General features: G+C 54.2%; 1 protein-coding gene across 4 annotated transcripts in view; it reads right to left on the bottom strand.

Moving 5' to 3' along the window:
* Window positions 1-551: 551 nt before the first annotated feature.
* Window positions 552-19,873, bottom strand: part of RIN3 (Ras and Rab interactor 3) — a 118,472-nt gene continuing 99,150 nt past the window's right edge. The window contains exons 8-10 of one of the 4 annotated variants that reach the window (XM_027120394.1): window positions 10,236-10,367; window positions 4,912-5,075; window positions 552-2,204 (exon numbers count right to left, since the gene is read on the bottom strand). In XM_027120394.1, coding sequence (XP_026976195.1) covers window positions 1,884-2,204; window positions 4,912-5,075; window positions 10,236-10,367 — 617 coding nt within the window. In that variant the 3' untranslated portion in view covers window positions 552-1,883. The other 3 variants (XM_027120395.1, XM_027120398.1, XM_027120397.1) reach the window with 3 other exon arrangements.

The following is a 19,873-nucleotide window of genomic DNA, read 5'->3' as shown; positions in this document are numbered from 1 at the left end:
ACCCGCCTCTGACGTTCCCCACCAGCCTCAGGTCTAGTGGGAGGTGGTGGGCACTTTGCCGTACAGCTGGGGGCACGAGGCTGTATGGCCAGCTCAGCTCAGGGCTGCAGGGAGCACTGGAAGCTCAGGAAGGCAACAGTGTCTGCACTGGGTGGTGGGTAGGGGGCTGGGGAAGGAAAGGGCAACCTGGGATCAGAGCCGGCTACCCTCAGCTTCTGATCTGAGGGTGGCCTCAGAGCAGAAGCTGTTTGCGTTTTGTCATGTCTGTTATACCGAGCCCCGGCCTGGAAAGTCCTCCAGGGCTGGCCGGCTGCATCCTGGAGCAATCCCTGCATCTCACACAGGGCTGGCCTGGAGCCAGAGTTCGACAGGTGTTTGCTGACTGGTGAACGAGCTGGTTGCTGCCCAGGGGTATAATCCGGGCGAGTCCAGCCCACCTGCCCTGGGCGCACCGCTCACTGCTGTTCACACTGGGGCTCCACGTGAGCTTCGTCTGTTTTGCTCTCTGCTGTTTCCCAGGGCCTAGGAGAGTGCTGACATTTAACAGGCACTCAGCAAACACATATTTTAATCAGTGCTGAGGACACAGACATGAAGGGTCCAAATTCGGTGGAGAAAGCAGAAATATCAACAGACAAATGCAATTTGATGAGCTATCTCTTGTGAGAGATGATCCGAGGGGGCTGGGGGCCATAGACAGGGACTATCTGGCCAGCCTAGGAAGTCGGAGAAGGCTGACTTCCTCCAGGGGGAGGAGACGGGCTTTGAAGGATAAAGAGAGTTTGACCACGCAAAGACTATATGGAACGGTATTCCTGGGCTAGGCGGCAGAGGCAGGAATGATGGGAACCGTGGGTGGGAGGAGACAGGAGATGACCAGGCTGAGGGGCAGACAGGGGCCAGGGCCCGGAGGGCTGAGAGTACGCTGCAGATTCTGTCAAAACATAGGGTCCTCGGTGGAAAGGAGGTGGTCTTCTGTACTCCACCTGGGAAGGGGATTAGGCTGTTAACGGGGGGCCTGGCTGGCTGAGCAGAGCTCTAGCCCGGGAAAAGGAGACGCCTTTTCAAAAGGGCTTTTATTAAACACTCCCCACACGGTGCCTCTTGCCACAGGTGCCACAGCCCTGGGGTGCCCCCGACGGCAACGGCCCTGTCAATGTCCCCCGTGGCCGAGGCTGCGCTCACCCACGGAGCCACGGAGCCGGCTTCACTTGGAGGTCCCAGTGCACGTCCGGCTGCTCCTGGAGGGGCTTGGGAGCTGCGGCGGGGCTGTGGTGCTGAGAGCCAAGTGCAGGCTCTTATGCAGGGATCGGGGGAGGGCTGTCTCCCCACACACCCTGAGCTGCTCCTGAGATGCTGGGAGGGTCCAGAGCATCCCAGCTCCATCCTGTGGGAAGAGGGGTGTGGGAGCAGCTGGGGCCAGGCCACTCCTCCTGAGGACAGTCCTGGGGAAACGGGAAGCCCTCCCCGGAAAGACTGAGGATCGGGCGGGCATGGGGGGCAGGGGCAGAGGGACTGGCCTGAGGGGCTGTGTGTGAACAGGGGCCGGGCTTGGACTCTGCTTCAGGGGGCTGGAGAGTCCCTTCTCCCTCTGAGCCGTTTCCCTTTCTGCCTAATGAATAACGTGGCCTCTAGGGGGCTACGACTCTCCTTCAGGAAGCAAGCTGGGGGCCACTGATCACGTTGCTTAAGTCACGCTGGTCTACGCGCGCTCAGTGGGTTGTGAGCACGTGTGACGCGTGGGCATTCCTGTTGGGAGAGTGTGTGCGTGCGTGTGTGGGTGTGGCTGAGTGTGAGTGTGTGGGGTGAGGGCGCGGACCGGGTCTTCTGACGGCTTCTCCACCTGGGTGAACACTGCCTTTGGAGAGGCTGCAGCCCCGGCCTCACAGGAAGTTGGGCTCCCGCACCACGAGGCAGGGCGGCCCCCCGCTGCCCCCGCCGCCGTCCAGGGGCCGGTACACAAAGTGGAAGTCGCGCTTGGGCTCGCTCCGCAGCAGGTAGCCCTTGATGCGGTGCGGCAGCGCCTCGTCGGCCAGCTGGAAGCAGCGTCCGTCCACCAGCACGAAGAGCCGGTGGTCCTGGGGCTGCACCACCTCGAACTTCTCTGCGCACTGAGCGCACAGCACCTCGGCCAACGTGTCCGCCCGCGACGCCAGCGTCCGTGACTGCTGCTCGGGCTCCAGGTACGACACGCAGATGAAGTCCTATGGGGCGAGATGCAGGGGGCGTGGGTCACCGGCGTCGGGTCTCACCCCCGTCCCGATGCTGGGAGCTTGGGCAGGAGTGAGGAGCTACGTGGTCTTGAACAAGTCCTTTGGACTCTCTGTACCCCAGGGGTCCTCTCTGTAGAGAGCGGATGGATGGCAGGAGGGGTCGTGAGGCTGGCAGTCGGGGCACCTGTAGCTGAGCCTGCTGTGTGATCTCAGGCAAGGGCCTTCCCTCTCTGAGCCTCAGCTCTCGATGGGGCCGACCATTCCAGGTCAGTCGGTTGGCTTGCAGTCTCGGCAATGAGTGAGAGCGCCCGCCCCCTGGTGGCCAGTCCACGGGCTCTCCATCATTTATTCATCTGTCACTCACTTTCTCATCTCTTCCTCCCTGAGCCCCTCTTCCTCCCAGGAGCTATGCTGGGCACGCAGGGCAGCATAAATAAAACCAGAGGTTCAGACCCACCCCCAGCACCCATGGCTCAGCTGGGGCAGCTAAGGCAGGTAGAACAGTTCAGGCCTTAGGGCTGGAAGAGCCTGGGGGTGAGAAGTGTGGTGTTCCGAGGGGGAGCAGGCAGGCAGGGAAGGGCGGGGGAGAAGACTTAGGGGAAAGGGATTGGGGAGCTGGGCCTGAAGGATGGGGGCTTTAGGACAGGTGGAGGAGTTGCACCTCATAAGCTACGTGGGCAAGGGTGAGGCGATGCCTGCGAGGCTGGGGATGGGAGCATTTGCACAGAACATCACACTCACACCTTCCTCCACCAGAGATGGTGGAAGGAGTCCCTGCCTGGCTTTGAATCTGCTCCCACTGTGTGACCTACACCTTTCTGAGTCTCCATGTCCTCAACTGTCAACTGGGGATAAAACCAGTCCTTACTACGTGGCTGTAAGGAAGCACATAAAACTAGCTCAGAGCCTGGAAGAGTCCCCCTTCCCCCGAGGACCCAGAGGACGGGTAGGAAGTGGTGTGTGCAGGGCTGCCCCCTCGTGGAAGGATGGTGGCAGCACAGCCGTCTCCTGATGAGGGGGAGGTGGACCATGAGGGCGATGACCGCTTCAGAATGGTGGTAATTATGGCTGCAGAGTAGTGAATGCGTGTGAAGGGCAGGCTCTGTGTCAAGAGTCTTTCTTCCGGGAGAGGAAAGCCCACCCACTTCCTTGGGTCTCAGTGGCTGCCTGTGCTCTCCTTGTCCCCGTTAGGCCTCCCAAGGGCCCTTTACACCTGATGACGGTCAAGCTCCGGGCCTTCACTCTCAGGGGAGGGATTTAGGGCATGGGGTGCAGAGGAGGCACTGGGGGAGGAGGAAGAGGGTGGTGACCTCCCCCTACCCCAGAAAGAGTGCTGAGAAACTCCTCAGCCCAAGCCTCTTCCTGAGCTTCGCCTCCCTGAGCGGGAGGCACTGATGCGCTGCCTGTCAGCACTGCGAATCCACAGGGTGGAAGCAAGAAGTAAGGAATGCCTGGGTCAGGCTTGGACCAAGAGTGTCCACATTCCAAGAGCTGGTGGAGGGACAGCTGTCCCAGGAGGCGGTGGGGAGTGGTGGTGTGCTGGAGCTGGTACTTGCCAACTCATGCTGGCTCATACCCGCTTCCCAACTCCAAGTTCAGTGATGCCAAGTTAGTAGCTTGAAATCAGCCATGGTGGGAGCATTTATACCATGGAAATCGACAGAAGCTGAAATCAGAGGGTTTTTTTTCTTCCCTCCCCAGAGAACCAGTTACTGAACATTATCAAGACACCATTGATTAGAGGAGAGGGGACATCAGCTTGGCCGCCTAGAACAGGTACTGGGGAGGCAGAGCTCAAAGAGTCCAGAGTCCCCCTGAGCTGATAGGAAAACTGAGTCCCAGAGAGGGCAGACACTGCTCGGGGTCACACAGCAAGCTAGTACAGAGCTGGGTCCACACCTTGAGCCTCTTGCCTCCCAGGCCTGGGCTCTGCTGATTACAGAAGGGCCATCTGGAAAGCCAGGCGTGGGGTTCAGGTCCAGCGAGCTCTGGGTGCCAGGTAAGTGAGTCTGTAGAGCTGTTTACAGCTCTGGGTTGCAGCCTGGCTCACTGTCCTAACTCTGCCCATTCTGCATGCACCCCAGTCTCACTCTGTCCCAGGCCCTGGGCTTGGGACCCCTAAGACACGTGAGCAATGGGCCCTGCTCTCTCAGGGTGATAGCTTCATACACAGATGGTTACAATACAGTGTATATGTGCTGTAAAGGGCGAAGGAGCAGCAGGAAGCACAGAGGAGGGCATCTAACCCAGACCATAGGGAATGAGGGGCAGGAATGGGAAGGGGTGGGAAGCACAGGTGGGAATGGGCCCTCGTGGGCTTCTCACTGGGACGACTTACTGTTCACATCTCCAGCCCTAACAGCCTGCTGCGACATCATAGGTGCTAAGGAAGAGTGGATAAATGTCCCATATCCCTACCATGTTTGCCCACCGAGGCCTGCTGATACTTTTGTAGTCTCCACCCCTTAACTTCCACTCCCACCCCGCAACCGCCACTGGGCTGGGCACACGCTGGCAGGCGAGAGCCGGTGTCTTTGCCTCCCACGTGAACGCCCCTGGGGGCTGGGCTGGCTGGCCAGAGCAGCCAGTCGGCGTCAGGCTTGTTAGCCGGCGGGCAGTAGGGATGGTCTGGGGCAAGGTCCGCCGGCCCCCTCCCACCGTCTGTCGCAGGCGTCCCACCCTCTGCCCCAGGCGTCACCTGCACGGAGGAGCGGGAGGCCCGGGCCTTGTTGAGCGTGCGCCGGCGCTCCCAGCGGTGGATGGAGTCCTGCACCTCCACGCTCAGCTGCCGGGTCACCGTGATCTTGTCGTAGTTCTTGATGTGCTCCAGGGCCCCGTAGGTGGTGGTCAGATAGTAGGAACCTGCGAGGGGAAAGGGTGTGGAGGCTGAGCCAGGACCGACTCCGCCCACCCCCAAAGGGAGGGGGCTGGTCCCAGCTCGGCCCGCCCCGCCCACCTCTGTAAGCCCCACCCATCGCCGCTGCAAGGAGGCGCCTGCCGCCCCGTTGGTCACCGGCCCAACTTCAGCTCTGTGCCCACCGCAGCCTCACAAGCTTCAAGTCCAGCCCTGATCTGTACGGCCCCGATCAAAGCTCGTTCCTTTTGGGACGTAACTCTTGCTTGTATTTAAGTGATGTTTTAAAATGAGTTTTTAGTTTTACAATGAGCTTTACAATGTAAAGATACACAAGAAGCACGGATGTCTTTAGGGTGGGGAAAGGGGTGCCTTGGAGACATGGGTGGGTGGGAGACTCCACACTGTATGTGTCATATATACCCTATTTTAAAAAACGACTTAAAAATATGTGGAGAAAATTTTAATTACGGTCATACTATCACACACTATTCTTAAAAGATTTAAGGAAAGTAAAAACTTTGATTCATTTATTTCTCCATTTCTTTTTACCTTAAGTTAATTCACACATATTCCTAATACCTAATGTTTCCTAATTTAAGCTTCGAAATACTTCAGACTACAAAATTTACATGAAGTGTTAAGATAAAAGGTAACAATTTGCACAGATGCTTACAAGTTTCCTCTCCTTGGCTCGTCGGAGGCTGTGGTTAAAATGTTTCAGAAGCACTAGCCCTGTTTCGCCCCTCACTCTAGAGGGGGCAGGGTGGCTTGGCCAAGGTCTTGCAGTGCTTCCCTGGGCCTCCTTCCCACTCACCAGCCTCTCCCCAGCCCTTTGGGTACCAGGGCAATGAGTTTTGACATGAGGCCCATCTGCTAGTAAGCCACCCAAATCCCATCTTCTCTTTCTTCCTAATTAACTGAACTCTACTTTTGTGGGGTAAAGCCGCACTCAACTGAAAATGCTCACTTCCTAGATTCTCTTGTAGTTCAGGGTAGAGGGCAGGAGGCCCCGTTCTGGCTACTTAGATGTAAGTGGAAGTCCCTGCGTGGCGCTTCCAGGAAAGCCTTTTGCAAGGGACAGACTCAGTTACTGTATCCCTTCTGGTTTCTGTCTGTCCCCCTTCCTCTTTTCTGGAACACAGAGGTGAGCCTGGAGGCACAGCGGCTGTTTGTGATCAGAGGTGATAGGCACAAAGACAAAAGTTCGCATCCTGAAGAGCAATGGAAAGAGCTGGGTCTACGATTTCCTGATGGCGGGGCTAAAAGCTGCCACCATTATCAGCTGCTTACCCCAAGACTTCTTGATGCAAGAGACAAACCAGTCCCTCACTCTGATTTAAACCATTATTAGTTACATCGTAATTATTTGCAGCCCAAAGCATTCCTAACTGCTCCACTGGATGAAGCCGTCTACATATTCCTACAAATTTCACAACCAGTATGGGAAAAGTTCATACCCTGACCAGGGTGGGCGGGGGACGAGATAAAGGGGTTTATTGCCACAGGATCACTCGCCCTTTCATGGCAGTGTAGGAAGAAGACAGCTTTTGAAATAGGTATATTAAGGCCAGCATGGAACTTGGCTTGGTGTCCCTTATCAGAGAAGGGCCGGCAGACCTCTCAAGGGTCTCCTTTTCCAGCCCAGCTCAAAGCCTGGGTGTGCAAGAAGCCTTCCTTGGCGCCTCCAGCCCTTGCTGGCAGAGAGCCCTGTCCTCTAGTTGGCATTCCCCCATGGTCCTGTTTCCCATCGTGATCACATCCCCCTGGCTGGGAAGGGAGGAGCTGAGTGCAGTGTGCTGACTGCGAATGGTCAGTTTTGGAGTCAGAGAGCAGGGTTTAGGTCTCGGGCTTCGGCAGAGAGCCCTGTGCTCTCAGGTGAGTTAGTGTCCTCTATGCTCCCATTTCCTCATCTGCAAAATCCATAATGTTGTGGAAAGTAAATGAGATCAATACACATGAAGTGCAGTGCTCGGTACATGCGAGTATTGCACGGTGGTTAGGTGACCTAAGGGAGCTGCTCTGGAGGTTCCCCACCCTCTTGGGCAAAGGGGAGGAACTCTAAGCCCTGCCGGTGCACTCCTGCCTGCTCAAGCCCTGCTTTTTTTTACAGCCTCCCGGCCCTCCCAGTAGACTTCCCTTGGACTTGGGGGTCCTGCAGTTCCTGCCATGACTACTAGGTGGCAGGCAACTCCTCACACTGTGAGTTTTGGAGTCGAGCGTTCTCTTCAGGGAGAGGGTGCTGTCCATTGATGGGAAAACCGCATTGCCTCTCTTAAGAGATTACTAGCCCAGGATGGCCAGCTGTCAGCCAGGGTGCAGACGGGATGTGGGTAAAGGAATCTATGAGGGTGCTTCTGGAGAGGTTTGTATTTTGAGCTGGCTCCAGCCAGGTGCCCAGCAGCTGCCTGGGTCTCCCATCTGCCCTGTAATTGCCCAGAGTGGTGGGAGCTGCAGAGAGACGGGGGAGAAAGGGGTCAGGGTCCCATCAGGCCAGTGTTCAGGTCCTCTCTACTTCTTACAGGAAGTCCCTGATCTCTCACTCTCCAGAAGCCTGCTGCGAAAAAGTGGGACCCAGTCACAATCTTTGCCAAATTCCAGCACGTGGAACCAGTTGAAAGAATGTGAGGCTTTTTGCAGGCTTTTTGGTGAATGCAGATGTGTTTGTTCAGACTGTGAAACACAAGAAGGCAGAGGCCCCCTCCATCTCTCATCCTTCCCCCAGCTGCCTCTGCAGAAGGTGCCCAGATGGTCTGAAAACCCCAAATCTAGCCCAATGCCTTCCCTTTTCCAAGCCAGAGAGGTTAAGTGACTTGCCCAAGGTCTCCAGCCGATCAGAGGCAGAACTGGGACCAAATCCAGCCTCCAAACTGCTCTTTTTTCTACACCCTGTGTTAGTTCTCCTCTTAGGATGGAGTAACAAGTTCTCAAGAGCAGGGACCTCCCAGGGGCCTGCCCTTGTCCCGGGCATGTCTGACTCTGCAGAGCATCACGGGCGGGGACTGGCCAGCAGGGGCTCTGCTTCTCCGCACCCCCCCCTCCACCTCCCAGGCAAGCCCCTCTTTTCACTGCACCTCAGAGGCTTTGGTGACGGAGCACCCTGTGGGCCACCACCCAGCAAAGACAGGAGGGTGAACCTGGGGAAACTCAGGAACACTGCCTGCCTGGCGCTCTGTCCTCCTGCTCTTGGGCCCAGATATGTCTAGATGGAGGTCTACCAGCTGGCAGACTTGGGTAGAAGCGCCTGCCCATGCTGGAGACCCCCAAGTCATCCTTCTGTCAGAGTCCAACACCTGTGAGGCTGGGCTGTCCTGGCTGCTGTGACCTCCCACCCTGGCTATGGGCGTAGGAAGAGAGAGAGGCACCCATGCCACACAGCCCACCTCCTGGTGTGTGCAGCATGGTCCTCAGAGCTGCCCTGGGCAGGGTCTGCTGGGAGGGGCGGTACGTGGTGGCATGCGAGGCTCTGCCCTGCCATCTTTTCTTCCAGCAAACACCTCATAGATCCCTTAGAAATTTCCCCACAGGTCCAGAGGTGGGGCAGGGGCTCTGACCCTTAAGTCTAAAAGGGGCAGGCTGCAGGGTATTCAGGCAGCTTTGGGTCAGAAAATGTGGAATGTTTAAGATCTTTATGTATTCATTTGTACTTGGCTTGCCTCAAAAATACTTAATGTAGTCCTATACATAAAATAGATAGGCAACAAGGATTTACTGTGTAGCACAGGGAACTATATTCAATATCTTGTAATAACCTATAATGGAAAATAATCTGAAAAACATATATATATATAACTGAATCACTTTGCTGTACACCTGAAACACAATCTTATAAATCAACCATACTTCAATTTTTAAAAATACTTAATGTAGCCCCGAACAGACTAGCTCTCCTGCCTGCAGGACCTCAGCTTTCCCACCCGAACCCCCTGTGGGTTTCGGGAACAGGAAGAAGGATCGCAGGAGGTTATGACAGGATTGGGGCGGGGGGCTTCAGGTCCATAAGGAGAGGGTAGTTGGGCCAAGGATGTCCCTGTCCTGTCCCTGTTCGCCACTGCGCCTGGCCTGGAGTCCTGTCTGGCAGCAAGGATGCAGGCCATGGACGGAACAGGAGCCACGGCGGCCAGGGCAGGGCTGACCACTGCCAGAGAGACGGCCAGTGCTGAGATCAAGTGCAGAGCCCCACAGCCTCGCTCCATCCTTCCACCCGCCAAAGGGCTCTTTCCCTGACACTCTCTATGACTCTACAACAAACCACGGGGGCGGGCCAGTCCTGCACAGCTTTACACGCTCCCCTGAGCTTCCAAGAACTCACAGAACCAGCCACGTCATACTGTCCCCCCCAGAGACCGACACAGTCTAAAAATGCAAACAGATGCAAAGAGGGCCAGCTTATCTCAAGAACCACAAAGCCCAAAGGGGCCACTGGGGGGCTTAAGAGTCTCTTCACCCTTTTGGGGGTGGTGTCTCAGAGGGAGCCTGGGGCTCCCTCAGAACTGCTATCTGGGATGGCTGCACCTCAGGGATTCTTGGTGGAGGCGTGGCCGAGGCTAAGTGTACGGGACGAAGAGGCAGGAAGGAGGAAAGGGAAGGGAAGGTGAGGGTGGGACAAATTACACCCCTGCCATCATCCTACAGGAGAGTGCCTGGCCTCTTGCCCACACCACAGCATTACCCTCCTCCCACTGACGGGTACCTGGCCCAGATCTGGATGAGCAGGGGGCTGAGTCCCAAGGGCCACCCCTGTCTAAGAGCTGACCATTGTTCCCTTATCCTGTACACTGCCAGCAACTGCTGTTCCCTTTGTGAAGACTGCCTCTCCCCCTTCTTTATCTGACTGGCCCCTATTTATCCTTCAATGCTCAGCTCAGGCATCACCTCCTCCAGGAAGCCTTCCCTGATTGCACAGCCTGAGTAACGTGCTCTGGTACTCTCTGGGCTTCCCTTGTCTAGCATAGGTGACAAGGTCTCTTCACTGGCCCAGCTCCCCTGCTAGTCTGTGAGTCCCCCAGGACAGGGGCTGTGTCAGGCACTGTTGTGTCCCAGGGCTTAGTGGAGTCTGGCATCCAGGAGGTAATTGTTGGGCCCTCCAGCAAGCCTTTGGTGTGGCTGGGTCAGGAGTGGGCGATGGGCCCCAGGGTTCCGGAGATGGGCCTGGGGAGGTGACTCACCCTCCCCCAGCTGCAGGGCAGGGTCCATGAGCTCCATCATGTACTCCACGTTGAGAAGCATCTCCGTGAGATTGCTGCGGGCCAGCACATACATGAGCACCGGCAGGAAGTCGTCTGCCCCGTAGGACTTCCCTGGGAGAGGAAGGAGGCAGAAGGTGGTGAGTGTGAGGCTCTCCTTGTGAGCCGCTCCCTGCCCAGGGCAAGGGGACGGTGGTTTGCCGGGGGGGGGTGGTCACCCCTGGAAGAGGAGCCTTCCTGTTTTCTCCTGACTCTCATGACAGGGGGCGACCCTGGGATCAGCCTGGTCGGGAGGCCTGAGACACAGTCTGGGTTTAGGAAGAAGGAACTGAGAAAAGTGCCCTGTGCTGCGTAGGCAAGACCCAGTCCCTTCCCCTTTCCCAGCTCTTCCCCTGCAACGCCTTCAGTTAAGTTCACGTCACACTTATTCATGGAAGCACCCAGAAGCAGATGTCTAACACTGACGTCTTTTGGGAACCACACATCTCTCTCTCCACTTGCAGAAGTGAAGCCCTCCCTCGACCAGATGCTACCAGGCCTAAAGTTTCCCCTCCAACCTTCATTCTTTTGGGTTAAGCAGTGCCCTTTCCCTAGGGTTTCTTCTAAAACGTAAATACCTCTGAAAGGAATAACTTATCACTACTGCTTTTGTGGGAGATGTTCCCGGGGCTCAGAGCCTCTTGACAGTAATAGATCCCTTGGGGAAGGAGGGGGCTGGAGATGGGCCTAAAAGATGCCCTGACAGGGGCTTCCCTGGTGGCTCAGTGGTTGAGAGTCCGCCTGCCGATAAGGGGGACATGGGTTCGTGCCCCGGTCCAGGAAGATCCCACATGCCGCGGAGCGGCTGGGCCCGTGAGCCATGGCCGCTGAGCCTGCGCGTCCAGGCCTGTGCTCCGCAAAGGGAGAGGCCACAACAGTGAGAGGCCCGAGTACCACTAAAGAAAAAACAAAAAACAAAAAAAGATGCCCTGACGGCCTTTCACGTTTTTTGAGAGAATGAAATGAGAAAAAGAATATGAAAGTGATTCGGTACCCATGGAGCGCAATGGAAAAGTGAGCTATTATTGACATATCTGTTCTGCTTTCTCAGGCGGCCTCAGTTTTTCCACCTGTAAAATGAATCGGCTGATGGGGTTGGTAACACACAGCACTGAAAAGCAGAGTCAGACCCGGACTCCTTACCAGCTATAAGACCGTGGGCTAAGTGTTCTAGCTCTCTGAGCCTGCATTTCTAGACACATGTGAACTGACACAGATAGCATGACATCCAATGGGGTTTTGGTGAGAATTCTAGGAAATGATTTACAGTGGAGTGCTTCTATACCGCCTCCATGGAAATGCCCACTAAGGAAGAATGTCGTTCCTCTTATTCCAGCTCTGTGTTCTGAGCTCTCTGATCATTTCTTTCAAGGTTCTTGTGCCTGTGCACAGAATTAGTCAGTTTTGGAGAACATCTTCCATAAACCTTTATGAGCCTGAGACACGACTAAAGAGTTCCTGGGGAAAGATTATTTTGTGCCTGCAGTTGTCTTCCACGTTGATAATTTAATCATTAGAATTCTGGCACACGGGAGATTCTTTTCTTGTTTGATTTATGAATTAGGGAACAAGGCATGTCCAGCAGCATGGACGGGAAACAGTTCTGTGCCTTTTGGAATTCACCTGTAACTCATGCATTGGTTAAGAGCTGATTGAATTTTTACTCCGCCTCCAAGAACACCAATTTTTTTCTTGCTATTGTATTAACAGCTCACCCAAAAATACAATCAGGCAAGTTCATTTGCTTTGGAGCAGTAGTTCTCAACCAGGGTGATTCTGCCCTTCAGGGGCCACAGCACAGCCCTCCATAAAGATGAATTACTCAGTCCCCACATGTCTATAGTGCTAAGGTGAGAAACCCTGCTGGAAGGGACAGTGACGTTCAGCCAGAAGGATGGTCTAGCTCCAGCCCAAGGTCTGAGGACTCAGAGAGATGGGGAAGGAAGCCCTCTGGACTGCGGCTCTGTGCCTGGTGGGGATGGAAAGTGCTTTGCCCTTTTCTTCTTCTCCCCAAGCCCTTCTTGAGGATCTCGGCTGATTCTCAGGAAGGGCTTTGGGGCCCATCTCCTTGGTTCCATGACACTGCGTTCAGCTAGCCCACTGCAGGGGACTCCTTCGATCCCAGGTCTGTCCCTCCAACTACCGGTGAGCACTTCCTCTCCGTCTCCCCAGTACACAGAGCACGCACGGCAGAGGTGGTGCTGGGTGAGTGAATGAATGAATGCTGAGCTCCCAGCAAGAGCTCAGAGCCCGGGCCTGGCACTGACTCAGACGGGCCTCTACACGGACTCCAGGACTCCTTCCCCCATTAGGGGGAACTCAGAACGACAACTTCCTACTCAGAATGGCATTCTGCCACCATCACACTCCCATGGGGCACCCCACTGTGCTGAATCTCGGTCGAACTCCTCGGGCACTTTCACTCCTCTGTGCCTTTGCACACACGGTTCCCTCTGCCTGGACCGCCCTCCCTACCTTTCCCTTACTAACTTCTCGTGGCCTTCCCACATCCTCAAGCACAGTTGGATGGTTCCTGCTCTAGTGCCCACACCCTTGACTGTTTCAGAGCCTGCCCTTTTCCTCGGGTTGTGAACTCCCTGAAGGCAGGGTTGGAGGCTATGTGAGCTCGGGCAAGTCACTTAACCTCTCTGAGCCTCTGCCCCATCACTGCCTTCCCAGTCTCCAGCACAGAGCTTGGGATGCAGGACACCGACAGTGAGCTGAACTGGACCCACATGTGCTCCCACCAGGCACCACTCTGTCTTGCCCATGGTTGGGGCCATGGTCAAGGAAACTAGGATCCATTATGGGCCTTAGACAGTGGTGTGACGAGAATCCTTAACAACCGGCCCTGCTAAGAAAAAAAAAAAAGTTCTGATTTGCTGCATTTGCCAATTTGCATGACATAAATCTTTCCACAACGGCCAGCTTCAAGCTACCAACATGAACATGGAGTGGGGAAGAGATGCAGACGGCTAGCTCCCATGAGATGGTTCGTATCATCGCTGACTTAGCACACCAGTGGCCTTGGATTCATCAAGTCCAACCTCACTGTGAGGAAATTGAGGCTCAGGGATGGGAGAAATTTGCTCCAGGCCCCACAGCTGGTCAGCAGAATCTGGGTCTCTCTTCCCTGATGTGGTGAGAGATGCCCACACAGGATCCCTGACCTGAGAGCTATTTGTGGACAAACATAAACTTTAAGCATCATATAAATGCACTGGCTCCCACCCGACATCCTAGGGATGGTTAGGGCTGCATTCTCCTTCCCTGAAGCCTGGAGCCCAAGGCTTAGGGCTCGGGGCTCAGCCCTGCACACAGTGGGGCCTCGGGCAGCAACACTGAGAGGCTGGGGCACAGCTGCCAAATAATTCACCTGTGGTCGAAACATCTGTCTTGCGTGGATCAGGGATCGCATCCATCAGGCTGTACCTCTGAAAGGCCTGCTGGGCTGCAGCCTGCATTTCCTGCTGACTCCTGCTTTCTTTTTGCCAAAGTCACATCTGTTTTCCATCTGTAGATGCTGGGGGAGCCGATTATAGTTTAAAGAGCTGGCTGGGGACCTGATGCGTGTTTCATAAGCTGGGGGATTTTGGAGGAGAAGAGCTCTGATAAAAATGAGCTAAAGCGTGCACACCTGGGTCTCACAAACCGTGAGGACACTGGATCAGGAGGCCCCCGACTCGGCCGCTTAACCAGCTATGTGATCTCGGGCCACTACCTCTGAGCCTCACTTTTCTTATCTGCAAACCAGAGGTAATAACAAAACTCAGTCTGTTACTCAGAGCCCTTGTGAGCGTCGAACAAGTGGCTGGATTAAAAATAAAGTGTTGTCTTCTAGGAAGCATTTTCTAAAAGAGGGCTTGGCAATTTTTTTCCATAAAGGGCTGGATAGTAAGTATTTTTAGTTTCATGAGCCACATGGTCTCTGTCCCAACTATTTGACTCAACCATTGTACAAAAGCAGCCAGAGAGACACTGTGTAAATGAATGAACGTGGCTGTTTCCATAAAAATTTATTTACGAAATCAGGCGGCAGGCCAGAGTTGGCCTGCAGACCCCGATCTAGAGGAAAGAATCTATCATCTTATCATAACTGCCCCTTGAAATGTGTTGACTGGGTTCTTATTGAAAGTGGGTGTGGCTGGTGCAACGATCCTGGGGCAGCACACGGCTGCTTTGGCCCTAACCCTCCGCTACGATTCCCACCTGAAGCCACTTCCTTCCCCCAGGAAGTTTTAACCCAAGACCCCCACTCCCCACCAGCTAGGTTCAGTGCCCTTATAACGGGTTTCCCTGGGCTTGTCATTGAAGAATGGAAAAACAAATACATGTTAACTCAGAGAGGCCTCCCCTGACTTCCCAACCCAGAACAGCAAACTCCTTCACACTCCCCAGACCGCTTAGCCTGTTTTATTCATTCTAGTGGCCTGTTTCAGCATCTGATGATAGATTTTGTATTTCTGTTTCCTTGTTTATTAGCTGTCTCTCCCCAGGTAATGAAAGCTTTACGAGGGCAGGGACTTTATCGTGCTCACTGTTTATATCCGATGCCTCAACAGTAGTAGGTGTTTGATAAATATACTTGCTAAACAGGGCTTCCCTGGTGGCGCCGTGGTTGAGAATCTGCCTGCTAATGCAGGGGACACGGGTTCGAGCCCTGGTCTGGGAGGATTCCACAGGCCACGGAGCAACTAGGCCCGTGAGCCACAACTACTGAGCCTGCGCGTCTGGAGCCCGTGCTCCGCAACAAGAGAGGCCGCGACAGTGAGGCCCGCGCACCGTGATGAAGAGTGGCCCCCGCCTGCCACAACTAGAGAAAGCCCTCGCACAGAAACAAAGACCCAACACAGCCAAAATAAATTAATTAATTAATAAACTCCTACTCCCAACATCTAAACAATAAATAAATAAATAAATAAATAAATATACTTGCTGAATGAATGAATGAATATTGTCGCCTGTTGAATGCTCTGTTTTTCCACTTGAACTGTGACCATCCTAAAAACAGGGGCTGGGGTTTCCTGTTAACACCCATACTGTCAATAAATGTTTGTTGAACTGCTGAATGAATGAACTTATCTGATAAAAACACAGGATGGCAGGAAGTAGAAAGCCTCTAGAACAGGAGGTTTTCAATTTCCTTTTGCAGTGGAATCTTTTCGTTAAGGGGTAGATCTTATACAGAACTGGGCTGCTCTGGTTGATCAGAGTCGGACAGCAGGGCTGGTTTGCTGTTTCCCCTCCTCCCCCTTTCCCCTTGCAAGATGTCCCCAGTCCCTCGAGTCCCTCGAGAGTTCCCCGGGACCAGTTGGAAAACCACTGGTCTAGTTTGAACTCCCAGCTGCACGGATGAAAGAGCTGGAGCCCGAGGGAGGGAGGTTCCCTGTAGTCTGTGGCTGACGTGAGACGAGAGGCCAGCCTCTCTCCCACTGAGCTTCCCAAAGCGACCCTGTTGGGTTGTTTGTGCTTTTTGCAGATGCTGCTTAAGTCTCAGTTCTGCTTTGAGCAACAGTGGATCCCTGAGGAAATCACTCCAGCTCCCTGGGTTCCTCTTCGGAGAGCTCAGCCCACAAGCCAGTCAGCCACACAGGCTGCGGGTGCAGAGACCAGAGGCCAAAAGTCCCAGCCTGGCTGGAAAACGTGTGAAGCCACTGTGATTGGGCCTGGCCTCCCTGAGGTCATCTCTGACCCCAGGGCACCCTGGAGAGGCAGGAGAACACAGCAGTACAGCACAGGACCTGGATCCAAGTCCCAGGGCCCCACTCACCTGCTCAGGTGTGACCCTGAGCTTGCTGCTTCACCCTGCCGAGCCTCAGTTTCCTTGGCTGTAAAATGGGGATAACAACAGTGCCCACACCTCGTGGGGGTGGTTGTGATGTTTCAGTGACAAGACAGATAGAAAGTGATTAACATGGTGCCTTCTGGGTTACATGTTACACATGGTTATTATGCAAGACAGGAGGGTAACGTGGCTTCTAATCCTCAGAACGTGACATCTTAGAGGTCCTGAACCCCATTTCTGTTGTGGGCATAAAAACAAGGTTATGCTTTGTTTCCAGGCCTGGCACATATGTTCTCTGTCTGTCTCTCTCTGTCACCTGCATGTCGATGCCCAGGGGGACTTAGAAAGCCTCCCTCAGCCTGGATCCCTGGATGGCTATACGGAGCAGAGCCCAGTCCCCACTCCCCAGCCCTCCTCCATCCAACTGGACTTCCATGCATGAGAAATGAATTTGTACTGAGTTAGAGATTGCAGGGTTTATCTGTTATAGCAGAAAGTATTTCCTTAACTAATTATCTATTTACCTACCTATCTATATCTACTTCAAAGAGACCAGATAGAAATCTACCGCAATACTAATCATCCTTTTCTACAATAAACATTAGTGACTTTTGTCATCAGAAATCAGTTTAGATTTTTTAACATCGATTTTTAGAAACCAACAGACTGACCTCCCTCTCTGTCCTGTCTACCCTCAGTCAATGTCATAGGCCTGTCATCCCTGCACCTGGGGTCTCCCAACCCCCGCCTCTGCCCTGCCTGAGCCAGATACAGACTCTCGAAGGAAGAGAATAGCCTGCTGGCCTTCACTGCCCTCTCGGATGTTGCCTGCTCTTTATTCTTTTAAGAAAGAGCCCCACATTTGTGTGCACTGCATTCTCCTTTCCTCCCCCCAACGCCTATCTTATGGAGGAGTTCTTGGGTTTGAAGCTATTTCTCCCCAACAGCAGGGCCAGCCCTGAATGCTGGGTCTTAGACACTGAAGAGGTGGGAAGAGCTTGTCTGTCAAAGTAATGGGACAGATGATTCTAGAAGTTCTAACTGCTCTCACCGAGCCTCATGCAGTCTGCTCCTGGCTGCAGGACAGAGGGCCAGGTCTATCCAAAGCCACTGTCTCTGTGAGCTCCCCACCCTCCCTGACACGGGCCCCTAAACCTGCTACAGTGGAGGAAGCACTTGATCACGACTCGGGAGCTTTGGGACCCGTTCCCAGGCTGGCTGCTTGGGACAGTGATGGAAGCACAGGCTCTGGAGTAAGGATATCCTAGCTTTGAATCCTGGCCCATCTGTATCATGGGCATTAACAGCAACTACCTTTCTGGAAAAGACAGCCTGGCTGTTACCTCAGGCTTTGTGTCTCTACGTTCTGCCTTTCCCACTGTCCCAGCCAGTCTCGCCAGCAGCCAGGCCGTGTGGATACCAGTTACTATCGCCAGCATCGTGCAGTGGGAGAGATGGGCCGGTGGAGCTTCTTTCCTGGACTTGAGGCGCTGGGGCAGGGCAGGTGGGGGGAAGGGCAGTTTTCTGCGTAGAGTGGGTGTCGGTGGTGGAGGCCGGCGGCAGCCAAGCCGGCGCTGTGCCCTCCACGGGGTCGCCCATGCCTCCCAGGGCTTCCATGGTGGTGGTGGTGGGGGTGGGGGGTGGGGCTGGGGACCACACTCAGAGTAGCAAAGCTCTGGAAGCGTCTGGGGGGGGGGGGGGTGAGGGTGCGGGAGGGGAGCGGGGCCGGGTGGGCGGAGGTTGTGAGCAGAAGACCTGGTCCTAAGGTCACTGCATGTCAAAGTCAGAAGAGAATTTAAGAGTCAGTCCAGATCTGGCTGAAAATGCCTAACCTCAGTCTAATCATGCGGAAACATCTGACAAACACAAAATGAGGAACTTTCGTGACAAAGAAAAGATGGGGAGGGGGCAGGGAGGGAAACCTGTATTCTTTAAAGATGCCAATGCCATAAAAGACACAGAAAGGCTGTAACGTTCCAGATTAAAGGAGGCAACTAAATGCGGTACCTGACCTTGGATCGGACCCTGAACTGGAGGAGGAAATGCTAATAAGAGCCTTGTTAGATCAGTGACCACCTGGAATACAGGCAGTGCAGTGGAGAAAAATATTTTATTGATGTAAGTTTACGAAGCAGACAACTTTAATGTGGTTATGTGAGGGAATATCCCTATTCTCAGAAGTATTTAGGGGTAAAGGGCCAAGATGTATGTAACTTGCCCTTATATGATTCAGGAAAAAATTACATATGCACGGAGAGAGTATAAACGATAAAACAAATGACGTAAGATATTAACAGTCCACAAGGGGTAAGTGGATGTTCCTGTTTTAATGTACTATTCCTATTCTTGAAGTTTTTGAAGTCTGAAATGTTTTCCAAATGAAAGGTTTTCTCAAAAGGCCAAAAAATTTAGCAGCAGAACTGGTTATTTCAAACAAAATCCCAGGTGGAACCCTGTGTGTAAAAGAGGGACAAGCAGGTTTGTCTGGGATCAAGCCCAGTCCTGTGTCCCTCTGGCGGCCCCTGGGGTGCCTCGGGGAACCCAGCTTGGAAACCACTGAGTGGCTGCATCCTCCACATTTGGAGCAGCCATTCCTGCATCTTCACATCTACTGGACACTCACCCACACACCTGTTCGCCTCTGAGCCTCGCCACAGCCCAGGTGAGAGAGGTGTTCCCAGCCTCTTTTTGAACGGGGCTAGAAACCAGAGGCTCTGGAAGATTAGTACCTCCTTGGGGCCACGCAGCCCAGGTGTTTTCTGTGTGCTCTCCCCACCTCTACCCTGCATGGCAACCTGCAAGGTAGGTCTCATCATCCCCATTTTACACACAAGCAGAGGCCCCATGAGATTCAAGTCTAAGGCTACAGCACCGGAGCGGGGTTCAAACCCATGTCCTTGAAGGAACCCTCAGACCCCTGCTCTTCTTGGCAGAACTGCTTCCTCTCAGGGAAGAGGCTGAGGTTCCGAGTGGGGCAGCCCAGGCCTGCTCGGGGCACAGGTAAGATTGGGAGCCACTGGGTTCACAAGGCCAGGGCTCACTCAGCAGTGGGAGGGGAACCCACTGTCTGGCTCTTGCCAAGAAACCCATCTGTTCCTGGTGGGTCTGTTCCTGGTGGGGAATCTTCACACGGAGCCTTGATCCCGTCCTGAATTTCTGGGCTCAGAGTCTCCCTGCCTGGAGCTGGCTTTTGAATCAGCAGAGGTTCCTGTATTCCTGCCCCTGCCAGCCAAGGACAAGGAAGCTATGATCGTCCTTGTTCTGTTCAGTCTTTCACGGGCTGAGCTCCGGCAGTGCCTCTCTGTCTTTCTTTTCCCTCAGATTTAGCCATTCCCTCCCCCATTCCCTGCTCGCTGGTAAGTTTTTAGTAAGTGAATTCATTGTCAGCAAAACAGTGTTTGAAGTCACTGCCAAGACACTGAGTGTTTAAAAGAACTGCAGGAAGCTCAAGGCTTCTGAGTAAACGGGGACTCGCTGAGGACGCAATTGCCCATTTCAGGCCCAAAGCTGCCTCCCTGATAACGGCTCAGGGTCTGTAGAGCCCTGGGTCCTGACTTTGCCCCGAGCCCCCTCAAGGCAGGGAGAATGACTGCCCGAACGAGAAGTTCAGAGGGGAAGGTAACTGTCCTTGTTAAGTGCCAGCCACTGGGCTGGATGCAAACTGCAGACTCATCTCAGTCTCACAACAGCCCCGTAACGCGGGTGTAGCTGTGCTGACTTAACACAGGCAAAACTGAGGCTCAGAGCACCGAAGTTACCTGGACACAATCACACAGCTGGGAAGGAAGCCCGGATC

Source organism: Aethalodelphis obliquidens, unplaced genomic scaffold (genome assembly GCF_003676395.1).
Source record: "Aethalodelphis obliquidens isolate GAN/ISIS:26980383/991018 unplaced genomic scaffold, ASM367639v1 scaffold21, whole genome shotgun sequence".
In the NCBI taxonomy this organism is placed as follows: domain Eukaryota; kingdom Metazoa; phylum Chordata; class Mammalia; order Artiodactyla; family Delphinidae; genus Aethalodelphis; species Aethalodelphis obliquidens.
The sequence above is the reverse complement of the archived record's forward strand: the minus strand, read 5'-3'. Positions and strand labels throughout refer to the sequence as shown.